Raw genomic sequence first — 14,833 nt, forward strand, 5'->3', positions numbered from 1 at the left:
GCTCAAGTTCATCTGCTTCATCTCCGTTATCATTCTCTGAGGCTGAGATCTGAGCAGTAAATGAGCTTTATGTCGTCACCCTTGTGTCTGATGTAGCTTTTCCCATCTGTGGAGGCCATTTTGCATCTGTAATCAAGTTAATAACATGGAACTTGTGCAGATAAATCAAAGAGGAGTTGGTCTTTACTCTGACTGTATCACATTTTCCAGGTCCTTTTTGAAGTGGAAGTAGCATGTACTTAGTGGTAGTAATACTCTGAACTGTAAAAGAAAAAAAAAATTGTATCAAAAACAGTCATTTTGTGGCTCTGTGCTCCTCCTACTAAAAAGGTTTTGGCAGGCCACCTTTTTTGTACGTAAAGTAGCCTTGATGAACAATAAAGTGCTTTTAAACCACTGTCTGACTGTGTGGGCCTCTGTGACTGTGTTGGTGTTTTATGGTTAAGACAGATTGTAGAAAAAGGGTGGATGGGTTTTGGAAAGATGCAGCAACATTGAGTGTATGAAAGGATGTGCTGGATTCTGAATTCCACATAAACCATTAAAACCACCCCGAACTAAGAGCAATATAAAACTCACAAAGGAAACAGAATTAATAAAGAGACATTTTATTCCAGTCTTTGGTTGAATACTTACAGAAGAGTCAAAGCTTGAGCAAAACAGCTGAGAATAGTCAGAATTATGAAAGCCAAGTCAGAATCTATTTAATCTCGATCCTCAATAAAGTATGAGTAAAAAGTCTGAATTCTTGGGTTTTATTTTGAAAATATGTATTTCTCCCACAATTCTAATTTTTGAACTTCAATCCTAAACCCTTTAATTAATCTCAGATCGCTTTTTTCACACTGCATTAATGATCTTCCATAAATATCCAAGCAGCTGTTGAAATGTACATTTCATTACACTGAAAACATTGTACATGTTCACAGTTCAGACAAACGACACATGGTAGAGTAAGAAAAGCAACACTAACTGCACAGACACACAAGTGCATGCTTCAACACAAACAAACAATAAAGACCTTCAGTTTGTCCATAGGCTCTTTTTTTTCCCCCGATTAAACCATGCAGTTGTAGGTTCCAGGTTGTCTACAGTAACAGCAAATCGTTTCCATATCAGAAGCCACAGCTGCACAGTAACATCTGTTTGCAGGTTTCATACTTTCAAATCAACAAAGCTGGTTTTAGTTTTAGTTGTGCTGAAAGCATCACAGTCTCCAGTAAACAGAAAAGGGAGATGGATGGATTTGCTGAGTTGTCAAATGTGTTTTTGTAATTTCATAATCTATCTGCAGCGAACTGAATGAGCGAGCAGATGTAGTTAGACAATGTCTTGCCAGAGGACTCAGCAACCCCATTAAATGTGTTGATGGAGGGACTGTGGGAAGGATCGAACCTGTGAGCATTCAGCGAGGCATCTCCAGACAAAAACTCAGTGTTTTGTCTTTTGGAACTGAACTGACTCCAAACAATGAGTGAAGGTGACTGATTACACATCATGAGGATATAGAAAAAGGTACATTCTCCATAAAATGCAACAGTTTCTTACACACAAAGTGGAACATTAACTTGTTCCATCTCTGATCTTGTTTCTAATTTAACTGTGCCACTGAATATTTTAGCAGTAAAATAAATCTGGTTATTTAGCTGTTTGTTATTTTACCTCATTACTGCTCTTTTCTGAAGATGTCTTTGTAAAGTAGTTCATTTTGATTACTTGAGTTGTATGTGTGTGTGTGTCTACTGTCGTCTGCAAAGCCCTGCTCTCATCTGCATACAAAGGTGTGATTCCTTAAGAGACAAAACCAGACGGATTGGAGTGTTCAGTCCTTCTCAGGGTTTGCTCCTCCAGTCCTTCAGATGCTCTCATCATCGCTCATATCCCAGATCTAATGAGAAAAAGACAAAACAAAAAAAAGAAACAGTTAACAAGGAAGTCATTATTTTGTCTATCGAACAACGTTCGACTAAACAGCCTTAACTCAAGGTCCAGTAAATATTTGTTTCTGTCTTTTAGCTGCATGTTACAGCCTTCGGTGGAGTTTTCTCAGTGATTTGCTGTTGAGAAAGTTAGCAAGTGGACCTTAAAAGGTGCCCTGTGTGAATGTAAACAAATAAAAGAAATGTTAACGTTCAGTGTTTCTCACCACAACACATGAATGTGTCCTTGAGCTCTACCGAACGTGTTGAGAGCATTTCCTGCAAAGCCATTCTTTTTCAAAATGACTTTAAAACATGCATCGTTTACGTGCATGTTATCTAGCTTGCAGTCTCCTTCACAGCCTTTCGAGCCACATTGCAGCCCTTCTTTTCGCATCACCGCTCCACAAACTGTCCATCAGTGAAATAGCTTGAAACCGGAGGCAGAAATAAGGATCACGTTATGTCCCGTGTTCCTGCGCAATACAAACCCAACGGGGACCTGTTAGTAAAAACACAGGTGTGCTCCCTGGTTGTCAAAAAATCCACAGAGTAACCTGAAGATTATTTTTTTGTCAAACTACTATTTCCAAGGTCAAGAATGAACCTTAAATCATGCTTAACATCAAGGTCTGATACATGTAGTGTTCTCATGTCTATGTACAGTTTGTACAGAACATAAAGTCATCAATCGTTATCCTGGACTGAGGCATGAAGATGCATGTAAGCATACATTGAGTTACCAGAAGTACACAGTAAAAACTCTGTTCAACTGTACTTGTAATCCGATCCAATCCAGAGCAATAAGGGCTCCGATTGTTGCTCGCCACAGATTTAGGTCAAAGTGTGTGAACCACTGAGGAACTGTGCTCATTTGATACACTTCTACTAAAAGGCCTGAATGTTTTCATCCGATTGTATAACAGCTTTGACAATAATTACTCACAATCACTGCTATGAAATTACTTACCAGGAAGTGACAGAAGCATGTGACACACACGCATGCACGCACACACACACACAAACCTCCTTTTCACTACTGTGTCAGTAAACAACAGCGGCCTTCTCATGGCAGCAGATTCTTCACATTCTCTCACTGTGAGACGTAATTCACATACCTCTAACACTGTCTGGAATGTACACACACAAGGCTCTGAGTGTGCACGCACGCACACACACACACACACACACACACACACACACACACACACACACACACACACACACACACACACACACACACACACACAGTTTGACACATACATGCTGCATTCCTTTGAATGTGCTGCCCCTTCCCTTTCTTTTTGTGCAGTGAGAACCAGCAGGGAATATTGTGGACACACATGCAGACAGAATGTATTATTAGGAGATTTAAGAGAACCCATATTTTAAAGAAACCATGAAAACGGGGTTCATTTCTTTTTGACAGACCTCAACGGGGAACATCTGAAATGATTAGGAAAAAAAAAAAGTCTCAAAACATCTAAACAAACAACCAAAGTCACTGCAACTGTAACTGACTGTTATTTTCATTATCAATTAATATACTGATTATTTGCTTAATTAATCGAGTAATCATTTGGTCAATAAAATGTTGGAAGGTTGTAAAAAAAATGCCCAATTTTCCAGAGCACCAAGTGATGACTTCAAATGTCTTGTTTTTGTCTGAACAACAGTCCAGAACCAAATGTTACTCAAATAACAAACAGAAAACGGTCCTATTTGGGAACCTAGTTGGTATTTTTACTGGAAAATAAACGATAAATTATTAAAATAGTTGCTGATTCATTTGAGTTACTCTGCATATTGATTAATTGAGTGATTGGTTAGGTCGATAGCAATCATTGTTTCAGCTTTAAACCAAAGTGATGGTTTCGCAAGGGGAATTCTTTAAGGGGAATTCTCTAAAATTAGCACCACATTACATTTTGTTCCTGTAGACTTCCCAGAAAATGATCAGTAAATAACAGACCTGTACCAGTGTTTTTCTGATTTTGCCAACACTTCCTCTGTTTGTGAAGAGAGGGGGAGAGAACAGAGAGAAGAGTCTAACCACATTGTTAGAGTCCATGCTGTTTGCTGAGGCCACACAGTAAACTGAAGTGAAATCTGCTCGGAGTAAAGAACACATCGTCAACGACACACATCAAGAGCTCTCAGTTATTTATACTGTGGATCCAGATTTGGCAACTCCATGTGAAACAATCAATGTAAAACATCAATTCAATATAAACAGTACAAAACCTCACTGAATGTCAGCTAAAAGACTGAGATGGACCAAAAATAAATTCTGAAAAGATATAATGCTCTGGGATGACGCATCAAGGCAAAGCATCTCTCACAGAAAAGGCTACAAAAACTGCTCTTCACTGATGTGTCAGCGCTGAACCTGGTCTTTGAATTGGAGTTAAAAAAAAAGGGGCCGGTACTCAGAACCAGCAGCTGCAATGGATGTGGTTTTCATCTATTGTCTTACCACAGTACATCCCTTGTGAAATCCTTCTGTATGAAAACATGTAAATTCATGAGAAACAAACAAAAAAGCTGCAAATAGCTGTTTTTGAAATAATAAAAAACCCCAGTAAATTTCCTTTAAAGTTGAAACTCTAATGTTCTCTTAAAGAGCTAAGGCCAGGAGTTGATAAGCCTAGCTTAGCATAAAGACTGGAAGCAGGTGTAACACCTAGCGTTGTTAATAAATACACCTTCTGACACTTCTAAAGCTGTATCACCTTTGTTTAAAAGAAGTATTTAAAGGTGCCATTTGGTTTAAGAGATTCATGCTGTCAGCAGTTCATCCGTCCTTTTGTTATATGGATTCTATTTTAACAAGGGCGCTTTTGGAACTATTTTTGTTTTGGCTTTGTCATGGTTGACGCCATAAGCTTACATGCATGTCCATCTGGGTTCACCAAGGAGGCATCGGCACGCAAAAACAAGTTAGGGTACTCATAGTCATGGGGACAGAACTTTCCCCTACGAGGGAACTCTGCAAGAAGTTGTCTAACCTGTTCTGCAGCATGTTGACCTGAAGGACCTACTGCGTACCAGCTAAAACGGAGTGTTGTTGTGAGCCGTTGTAACTTCAGCAGGCCGGATGGAGAGTTGCGGGGCAGTGTGGAGAATGGGGGACAAATTCATATCAAAGCTGGACGTTCGGCATTTCTGCTCCACTGCTGCTGGGGAGCGAGCATCAGAAAAGGACAGCAAGAAAGAGCTCTTTGAAACGGAGCGACACTGGAGCCCCTCTCTGGACGGATGCCATGCCGCACTGATGCCGTGTGTGTCTGCGTCTGTGTGTGTTTTGAGGAGTCTTTTGTGCAAAATAAAGAGGGGGTGCGGGGGTGGGTCTGAAGGGGGGTGAATAGACCTTATGTAACGGGAATAGCAAACTGAAGCCAACAACTTTACTACACTGCTTCAAGCACGGCTGAGTACTCAGGATTTGTATCAACCATTTACTTTGTTGTTGCAGAGTATGAGCAGATTTATCTTAAGGAGAGATGATGTACGATGACTTTTTATACAACATTTTTAATGACATACTACGTTATGACTATTTATATTGCACTCTCTTTGAAATAATATTTATTTTACTATACTATGACTTTGTATACGTACATTTTTGTGAAATACTATACTATGACTTGTTATGACATTTTCATGACATCATACGCTATGACTTTTTATATAATTTTTTATATGAAATACAATTTCATAACTTATTATAGTGTTTCTATTACATACTATACAATTACTTTTCATATCATTTTCTTGTGCCATAATATTTTTACATTACATTGATTTTGACGTACTATACTATTCTTCTTTTATAAACTTTTTTTCCAGTTTAGAGGACTGTCAACTTGAAGAATTTGGGATTTTTTCACTAATTCAAAAACTAAACAATAATCAACAAATTCAGCAACAATGAAAGTAATTGTTAGTGGCTGGCGCACACACCACACAGACGGAAACAAACAAATACACACACACACACACACACACACACACACAACACACACACACACACACACACACACACACACACACACACACACACACACACACACACACACACACACACACACACACACACACACACACACACACACACCATGACAGCATCTCAAAGGGATTGGCAGCTACACAATCGACGACAAACATCTTTAACTTTGAAGCAGCCTTATCGCTTCAGGACCTCGAGTCACTGCAGGTCAAAGAGGATTTCTGGATGTCCCATGAAAGTCCTACAGTAAGCTGCATGTAATCATTGTGTGAATGTGTTTGTAATCAGTTGGGCTCTGGCTGATATGACAACTATAATCCAGGCTAGATGTTGAAACAAGGCTGGGATCTGATCAGATAGAGGAGGTTTTAGCTGGAAGCTGAGGGCCGTGAAGTGAGCCAACTCTCTGCTGTCGCTGATTATTGTTACCCCACAAAAACAACACGAGTCTCAGCATGAGTGTCTTAAGCAATATTTATCATTCTGCAGGACTGGGTCAAAGCTTTTTGAGAAAAAGTAACGCCAGAACCACAATATATTTGCAGTCTAGCGTCACAGTTTATCTAGCAACAACTTTTCAGGTGATTTGAATGACTTTACCTTTTTCAGGCAGATGGCTATGGTTTGTTTTTTTTATTTCAGGACTCAAAATACTGAGCCTACTTCCAGGAATACATCCTTAGTGCGGGTGGCCTCAGCAGGAATCCAGCCTTTAAAGCCTTAAACTAGGCAGGGCTACACAACCGCGGATGGGCTTTGATATTAAACACACATCTGTTTTACATATTACAACTGACACCAAAGCACAAAGCGCAAAGTCAAGCTTTCATCACGGAGACTGGCTCCATCTGATGTGCAATTAGTGGACCACACAGAGTGACGTGGTTTATGGCTGCTGGATGCAACTCCAACTGTGTGCTGCTGGTTAAGGAAGAAAAAGGGAGAAATCCAATCTAACTACGTTTCAGTTTCCTTCATGTGATTTTTAGTTAATGTGAGTTTTTACAAGGCTTAAGAGAATATGTGGACTGTGACCAAGATCTGTCACCACACTGGACCTTAATGTCTCCATCTGTTTGTTAAAATGATGGCTTTTTGTCAAAGAGGTGTGCAAATTACATAAACATTTTTAGTCAGACATAACAGGACTTTTAAGGAAAGAGCCACAGTGTTCTGGGTAAAATTAGGCGCCTGCTGCCAAGCTGTGAGTCATCAAGTACAATAATATGAAAAAAGAGCGATTTCACTCCTTAATTAATAACTACTGTAGCCCAAGAGAAACTTGTTGTCTTTTTACAGTGAATGTCCTGATACATTCTCTCATCAGCTTCATCCTTTAGAGAACTTTACTGCTTGTTATATAAAGTCAGTGACAAGCAAAGAATGACCAGAAATTAAATAGATTTTTGTATTATGCTGTATGTACACTGTTTTGCTGAATAGTTATTCATTATCCATCCAGTTGCCATGAATGAAAATAGAGAATATATACATAACTGAAACAAACCGCTTATATAACAAAGATCTCCTTAACAATTTAAATTTGGCAATTTTCTTATCATAATAAATCATTGCAAATTTCCCTGCTGCGGGACTAATAAAGGATTATCTTATCTTATCTTATCTTAGATAAAGAAAACAACACAAACATGAAATCCTTCTTGCTGTGTATTGAGCTACAGTGGCTTTAACAGTAATGTGGATGCATTCAATGCAGACTTGTGCCGTGCTGAAAAGCTTACCAGGTCTGAAGTAGGTGCCATTGTGAATTCTAAATAAAAAGGGTCCATCACATTCACGGTACATTATGAGCTGCATGTCTGAACATAGCTTTAATCAGCGCAACAGTGCATTCAAACTTCCACGGAAGGAAATGCTCAAACAGTCACTGTGTTTGGAGCAGGTCCAGAAACTGCTGATTCTTAACATCACAAATAGAATTTTTGGCAGATAGTTTTCAAGTCTCAAGAAATAATGATAAAAAAATGACAGATCTTAGAAAACCACCACTGTTGTTTTACACCACAGCTTTTCCGTCTGATCCTTCAAAATCCTTTTCTTAAGTGAAGCCCAAACTGTGTAAACTTGTTCTTTCTGATCTACAAATTAATCCTGATGAATCTATCAGCATTAAACATCAACAACGGCAAATACTTCACAAGGGGTGTTAGCTATGGAAATACTTGTTTCCTCTAACAAACGATCTTACTTCTGTTAGCCACAGGGAATGCATTTGATGATTAATGTTTATGAGGGGGGGTGGTTCTTCCCCTTTCATCCCTCCTCATAAGCCCCCCCCGAGGGCAGGTTTCACACCCAGAAGGTGGAGGAAGCTACAACCAAAGGGAGATAAACTTTAGAAGTCAATAAAAAAAGTGTTTTCTGCTCAGAGCAGTTTGGTGGTTTCATACAAGTTGAGAAATAATCTCCTTCTTCTTTGTTTTTCCTCTCGTCTCTTTTTCGTTCTTTCCCTCTGCCCGTCTAACCACAATCCACTAATCATGGGGACTCTCACACTACGTAGAAAACACGCTGAACTGGAAATTACCTAAACAAGAAAAACAATAGCAGGTATGTGTGCTGAACTAATGCTAAAAAGATGACCACTCTTCCACATACTTCCACCACATACACACACAATTCCCATGAATCTTACCACACACACGCAAATGAACTGTTGATTCAGCGTGCTTGACGTAACTAAATAATGTAGTTTGGGTGGAGCCTTCCTGAGGATTCAGTTGGCGGTGTGGGGGAGGATTCAGCTGTAAAACGGCAGCGCTTTGAATTACAAAAGACGTGATAAGTTCTACAATCACCTCAGGGGCGACTGAGGGAACAACTAATATCTGGTTTAGCCGGCTCCTGAGCCGTTCTCAGGGAAAGGGAAGAAAGAAAAGTGACTTGTTTTCAAATCTTAACTTTGGGCTACATTCAAACCAGGAAAAAATAAGATAGATGAAAAAGCGAGAGATTTCATTTTATCTTTTGACGTACAGGAGCCCCTTCATGTGGCAAACAATCAGAATCAGAAGCTGTTTAATCTTTCCATACTAGCTTTGTGACCAAATATCTGCAAATCTAATAACATTCAGACGCAGCTTTACTTTGCATTAAGTGCTAATTAGCAAAGCTGAGGATGCTAACAAGCTAAACAAAGAAGGTACACATTGTACCTTCGATTAATCAACATGCTAGCATTATCCTTGTGAGCATGTTAGCATGCTGATGTTAGCGTTGAGCTAAACATATAGCTGAGCTGAGCTTAAGTACGGCCTCAAAGTGCGGCTAGCATGGCTGTAGTCTCTGAATCTTGTTTGACCATACTGGTAGGCAACAATGTAACACATACACTACATTTATATTATGGTGTTCTGCTTATTGCCAAGGATTACTGTCAAGTTATTAAAAGGCAGCAGAACACATACACCCCGTCCAGCTGAAGCAGCACCTGTCACCAGGATTGAAGTGCTGCATGTTATCTGAAGTAACACAGGAGGCCTGTCCAGAGTTTATTTATGTGGCTCCAAATACAGTAGATCTCAATGGTCCAGTTTTATCTCAGTAAGTGTGCAGGCTCAGCAGATTTACACATTTTTATAATGTTTTGGCATCCTTCATGGGCCCTGGTGATGTCATCTCTACTTATCTCTGCAGTAGCTATTAGTAACTTAAGAAGAGGATGTACTGTGAATTTGTATCCAATAGGCATCAATGTGTGTAAAAAGGTTTTAATGCTGCCGTCCATTCTTTTAAAACTGACACTTATCTTAAGCCAATATCTGCATCAGGCTGGCACAATAAGCGTTAAATGCTAAGACAATCAGCCATCTTTAGAAAATAGGGAACGTTAGCATGGGGTCATGAGGGAAGTATTTTTGTGGGTTGTCCAACAGGCTGGCAACAAGTATCCCTAATTATTCAATAGCCTTCCATTGTTGATCTATTAACGTTCTTAAACTAATTATAGGAAAACTTTGCAAGAAATGTAATTGGTTAAATAAATATCCAGACTTAATCTTGGTCAGTGTGTCATGTTCCTGTAAAAAGATCAACTAGGATTAAGAGTGTTAAGCCCTATAATGTCTTCCAGTAACACACTTAAATGATAGGACACACCCCCACCCCACACAACCACACAGATGCTGATGAGTGCATGTGCAAACCCACTCTAAGCAGAGAAAATGACCTCATGCAGCCCAATGTAACTCCAACTGCTGCTGCAGCACGCTGCATTCCCAACTACATTCCTGAGTTCCCCTCAGACATTCCTGCACAATGTGGCGGGAATCTGCAGCGTGGTGGTTTCTCTGGTAGATACGCGGTTTTAAGTAGTGTGAAAAGGTAAAAGGTCAAATCACTTACACAGTCAGGGAAATAATAGAGGCCTGAGTCTCTGTGTCTCAGACTTCCTAGGGCCTCATTGTGAAGGGGAGAGAGAAACAGACTGGCACAGAACAAGAGAGACTGTGAGAGAATAAAATACTAAAACAATTAATTTGGCTGCTGCTTTGTTGTTTCTCCACGCTCCCTTTAATTTGTCACTTGTTTCTCTTTGTGTTGCAAAAATAAGCAAGGCACATTCATATATTTAAAGTTTTAAAACAATCTATAAAAGCATGTCGCCTCTTCATTGTGACAGCAGGATACTATAGGTTATATTTTAGTACAATGGGGAAAGTTTGCCACATTCAGACTTGTACTATGCAGGCACTTGACTTAGTTTCTGGGTGGCACATGCAGCCACATCCAGTATTTCTGAGGTTGGGCGGGCTTGATGTAAATCGAGCTTTTTGAAAATGAAATAGTAAACGTGTCATGCTCATAACTCATAACAATAAACACATGTCTTTAATCCCAAACAAATGTAGGCGGTAGAATAGGCAGATTAAAATAGCAGATGCTGATCTTGTGTGTGAAATGTGTACTTTTACTGCAGTTAAATAAAGGGCATGGTACAATAAAAATATAAATAGTATACAGTTAAAATAAGAAGATGTCAAGATGCAAACGACTCTACCAGATCACATCAGTGGTGGATCAACCAGCTTTATTGCAACCCTTTGCCAAGTGTCATCATGTTATGTCATCCCAACATAAACACTGCTCGTTAGAGATGGAGTCCAAAATAGAGCAGGACCAAACTGATGTAACTTTATTTGATTCAATGCAATTTCTTACACAAGCAGATCGACACCCAGGGGTGATGGGCTTTCACAACTGACAAGCACTTTTTTCCTTTGTGGAAATCCCACTAAACACATCACTTTTCCTTCTCCTTGGTGCTTTTGATGACTACCACAACTGCATTTAAAACACACTTTTCTTCATCTACAATATGGCTAATCTGATCAATACTCCTATTGGGACACAAGTCACACATGTCCGAGTCCATCAGAGGGCCGTTATGTTATCTGTATGTTGCTTTTTCAGGTCTTCATTTTCTACTCATTACATCTTCAGGCTATCCAAAGCCATCCAACAGTAAAAACATACTAGTAAAGGACTCTAAAGCTTCGAATGCCTTCTGTTTAATAAAGTAATGTCTCCAGGCAGCGTTTACAGTTCCACACAATAAGCAGAGCTTTGGCTAATATTGCTTGGCGGTAAAAACACTCGTTTGATAAAGTAGTTCCAGATGCCTCAGTGGACACAAGATGTTGGGACCTTGTGATCCAGATTCAAAGCTGTACTTTGTGGCTGATTTGTACATTGAGGTTGTCACCTAAAACTGGTTATAGCACGTCTGGTTGCTTAAGTCTCAACATCCCACACGCAATAACTATTTCCACCAACATACACAGATTTTTAATTCTCGACAGTCAGAAAGGGGTGCATGTATCGTCAGGCAAAAATTTGAAATACCCTATCCTCCTTGGTCCAATTAGTCATGTCGTCCAAAACATAACCACTCTTTGATTGGTTCAGCAATCGTAATGTGTGGCCTTGCCTGAAGGCAGTGTCTATATTTTCTCTGCAGTCAAACTACTATACAAGTGATCCTGTAGAGCCCTTAAATTGCACTTGTGCAATTTGTTCCTTTTCCTGCCAAAAAACATTGTAATCCGAGTTCGACAACTCAAGGCCTGAATAACTCAAACCTCTGCGTAACTTTGCTGCCTATAACATCACACCACACTAGCTTTTCCTTGGATTGAGGAAAACCAAGCGAGCCAAATCTAAACGTTTTCCACCTCCAATGTCTCCTTCTCACTACAGTATACAGTATACAGTCTATATCTATCTATCTATCTATCTATCTATCTATCTATCTATCTATCTATCTATCTATATATATATATATATATATATATATATATATTATATATATATATATATATATATATATATATATATATCTATATCTATATCTATATATATATATGGACTGAGATCACACGGACTAAGGTAGCTTTCTTTCCTCTTCTGTTAAATGATCATTTTGTGCTTTTCCATTTCATGGATCGCGTTCTCTCCTGGGTCCTCTTTGTTCCAGGCCTACAGGTCTCAGGGGGGAACACAGTGAGCAGGCCACAGGTTGGATATGTCCATGTGTTGGTGCGGCTGTGTGTGTGTCTGCGTGTGGGTGTGTGGGTGTGTGTGTGTGCATGCAAGAGTACACAATGTATTCATTGAGGCTTGAGACAGGAAAAGGAAGAGGAGATGGGTGGAAACAGGAAGAGGAAGGTCCCCTACTAACTAACCTTGCAGTCTCAGCAGCCCATGTCCTGTCCTCTGGGTTTGATCCAAAACTGACCAATACATTAGACCCACACGCACGAAGAAAATATTAAATTATAAAAATGAATAAACAGTTTAAGAAAGTTACAGAAATTGTCGAACATATCCTCCACTAATCTGATGTGGGAATGCAGTCAGGGGAAGTTTTTAAATCCTCTTAAGACAGGATACACCAACAGAAATATATAGTACTAAGTTAAAGGTTTAGTGTGAAGGATCTGGCGGCATCTACACTTACAGATTGCAACCAACTGAAACTTCTCCCGTGAGCCGAACACGTAGTAGTACAGTGGACGACACAAGAGCACAAAAAAGCGAACGGCTCTTTCCAGAACCTGTGTTTAGTTTGTCCTTATTGGGCTTCTGTAGAAACATGATGCCTCTTGTCAGTAATTACACTATCTAGATAGTGTTTTGCGGATTGACTCAAATTTAATTAAAGTGCCCAATTTTAAGTATAATGAATGTACACGTCACCCAGTGCAACAGTGTGGCTAATTTATGTGTTTATAATGGTTTTTGAACAACAACTTCTAAGTTGTTAAGTTTTCTTAATTACCCTTCACATACTTGCTACCACAAATGCATCAAATGTGACTCATCAGATGAAAATGGCTCCAGCACTGCTTTTAATTTTGCGAAGTGACAGCAAAGTGCTTCATGGTATGAAAATTCAAAATATATATTTTTTTCCAAGTTTAACAAGCTATAATCAGGAGGCAGAGCGCAGGTAAGAGAGTGAGACAAAGGGGAGAGTGATTGACAGAAGAGGGTGGAGATGAAGCCTGAGCGGTGCAGAAAGTTGAAGATAGATAGTAGAGACATCCTGGGAAAGTGAAGGATAACATTGGTGGGAGTGAAAGTGGTTTGACAGAAGAGGAAAGCGAGGGTTTTAGAGGAGCATTGGTGGGAACGGAGTTAGTTTGAAGGTCCCAGCTGAGGTCATGTCCCCTGGCTGCGTTTTCATAAACTCTTGAGTCTCGGGGTAATCAAACAGAGCACCGGCACTCGACCCAGATAGCAAAACCTTGGAACCAAACTTCACAAGAGAGACACACACCAAACCAGGAAGTGATGCAGCATCCTCCTGTCTTTCCTCTGTTCGTCCCATTTCCTAATAAAAGGACGCTCGTCCTCTTTCTTACTTTTTAGGGAACTTTAATCTAAGATTCTGCTACCACCACCACCACCACCACCACCACCACCTCCCTTCTCTCCCTCTTTTTCTCTCTCAGTCATAAAGGCCAGCTACAACAACAAATGGAGTCTCTCTCGGCTGGGTGTGGTGGCCTGCAGAGCAACAGCTGGGTCCTGTTGTTTCTCCTGAGACCCAGACTGACAGCTCGCCCTCTTTTTCAGGACAACTCTCCCTCTGTGTCCTTAACTTTTTCTTAAATGTTTACTTTTTTTTTTTTTTTTTTGCTCATTTTGGATTGCTTTCACCTCTAGATATTCTTATCTGCCTTTATCTGAACTCTTCACCGATTTTATTATAATGAATCCCTCACATTTCAGGTATTGCTCTTAAACTGTCTTTGTCAAAAAACTCAACCCTCTTCTCTCTTAAACGTTTGGATTCATTCTTGTTCTTTTCTGTTTATTCTCTCACTTAATCTGTCAGTCCCCTTCCTCCCTCTTCCCTTCCCCTCTTCCTCTCTCCCCCTGTATCTCAGCGTGGCCCCCATTTCCCTCTGACACATTTCCTGTATACTGGAGAAAGGTCATACAAGTCATAAAAGTTTTTCATAAACACAAAATGAAGATTCTCGTACTTTTTAAAAACTAAATAACTAAATGCTGTAACAAAGTGTAGACATGTAGCTTTGAATCATTTTTCGAATAACACAATAATTGTATCATATTTTCTTGTTTATGATGATAATTCGTATCACAATTGCTGTAAAAGATAAAATAAAAGATCTAAACAGCGTGAAGCCTACATTAGTTCACTTCCCTCTTAAGATGCATTACCCTGTGTGTATGTGTGTGTGTGTGTGTGTGTGTGTGTGTGTGTGCAACCATTATAAACTCTACCTAATGAACCGTTTTGAGCCTGCAACTAACCAAATGGCAATAACAGATCAACTTCAGAGGCTGTGTGTGTGTGTGTGTGTGTGTGTGTGTGTGTGTGTGTGTGTGTGTGTGTGTGTGTGTGTGTGTGTGT

General features: G+C 39.7%; 1 protein-coding gene across 3 annotated transcripts in view; it reads right to left on the bottom strand.

Annotated features, from left to right (window-relative positions):
• Nucleotides 1-592: 592 nt before the first annotated feature.
• The window catches only part of atg7 (ATG7 autophagy related 7 homolog (S. cerevisiae)), a 57,527-nt gene continuing 43,286 nt past the window's right edge, over nt 593-14,833 (bottom strand). For all 3 annotated transcript variants that reach the window (XM_054616441.1, XM_054616439.1, XM_054616442.1), the window contains exon 19: nt 593-1,888. In XM_054616441.1, the coding sequence (XP_054472416.1) occupies nt 1,856-1,888 (33 nt within the window). In that variant the 3' untranslated portion in view covers nt 593-1,855. The remainder of the gene's footprint in view (nt 1,889-14,833) is intronic.

Source organism: Anoplopoma fimbria, chromosome 17, assembly GCF_027596085.1.
Source record: "Anoplopoma fimbria isolate UVic2021 breed Golden Eagle Sablefish chromosome 17, Afim_UVic_2022, whole genome shotgun sequence".
Taxonomy (NCBI): Eukaryota; Metazoa; Chordata; class Actinopteri; order Perciformes; family Anoplopomatidae; genus Anoplopoma; species Anoplopoma fimbria.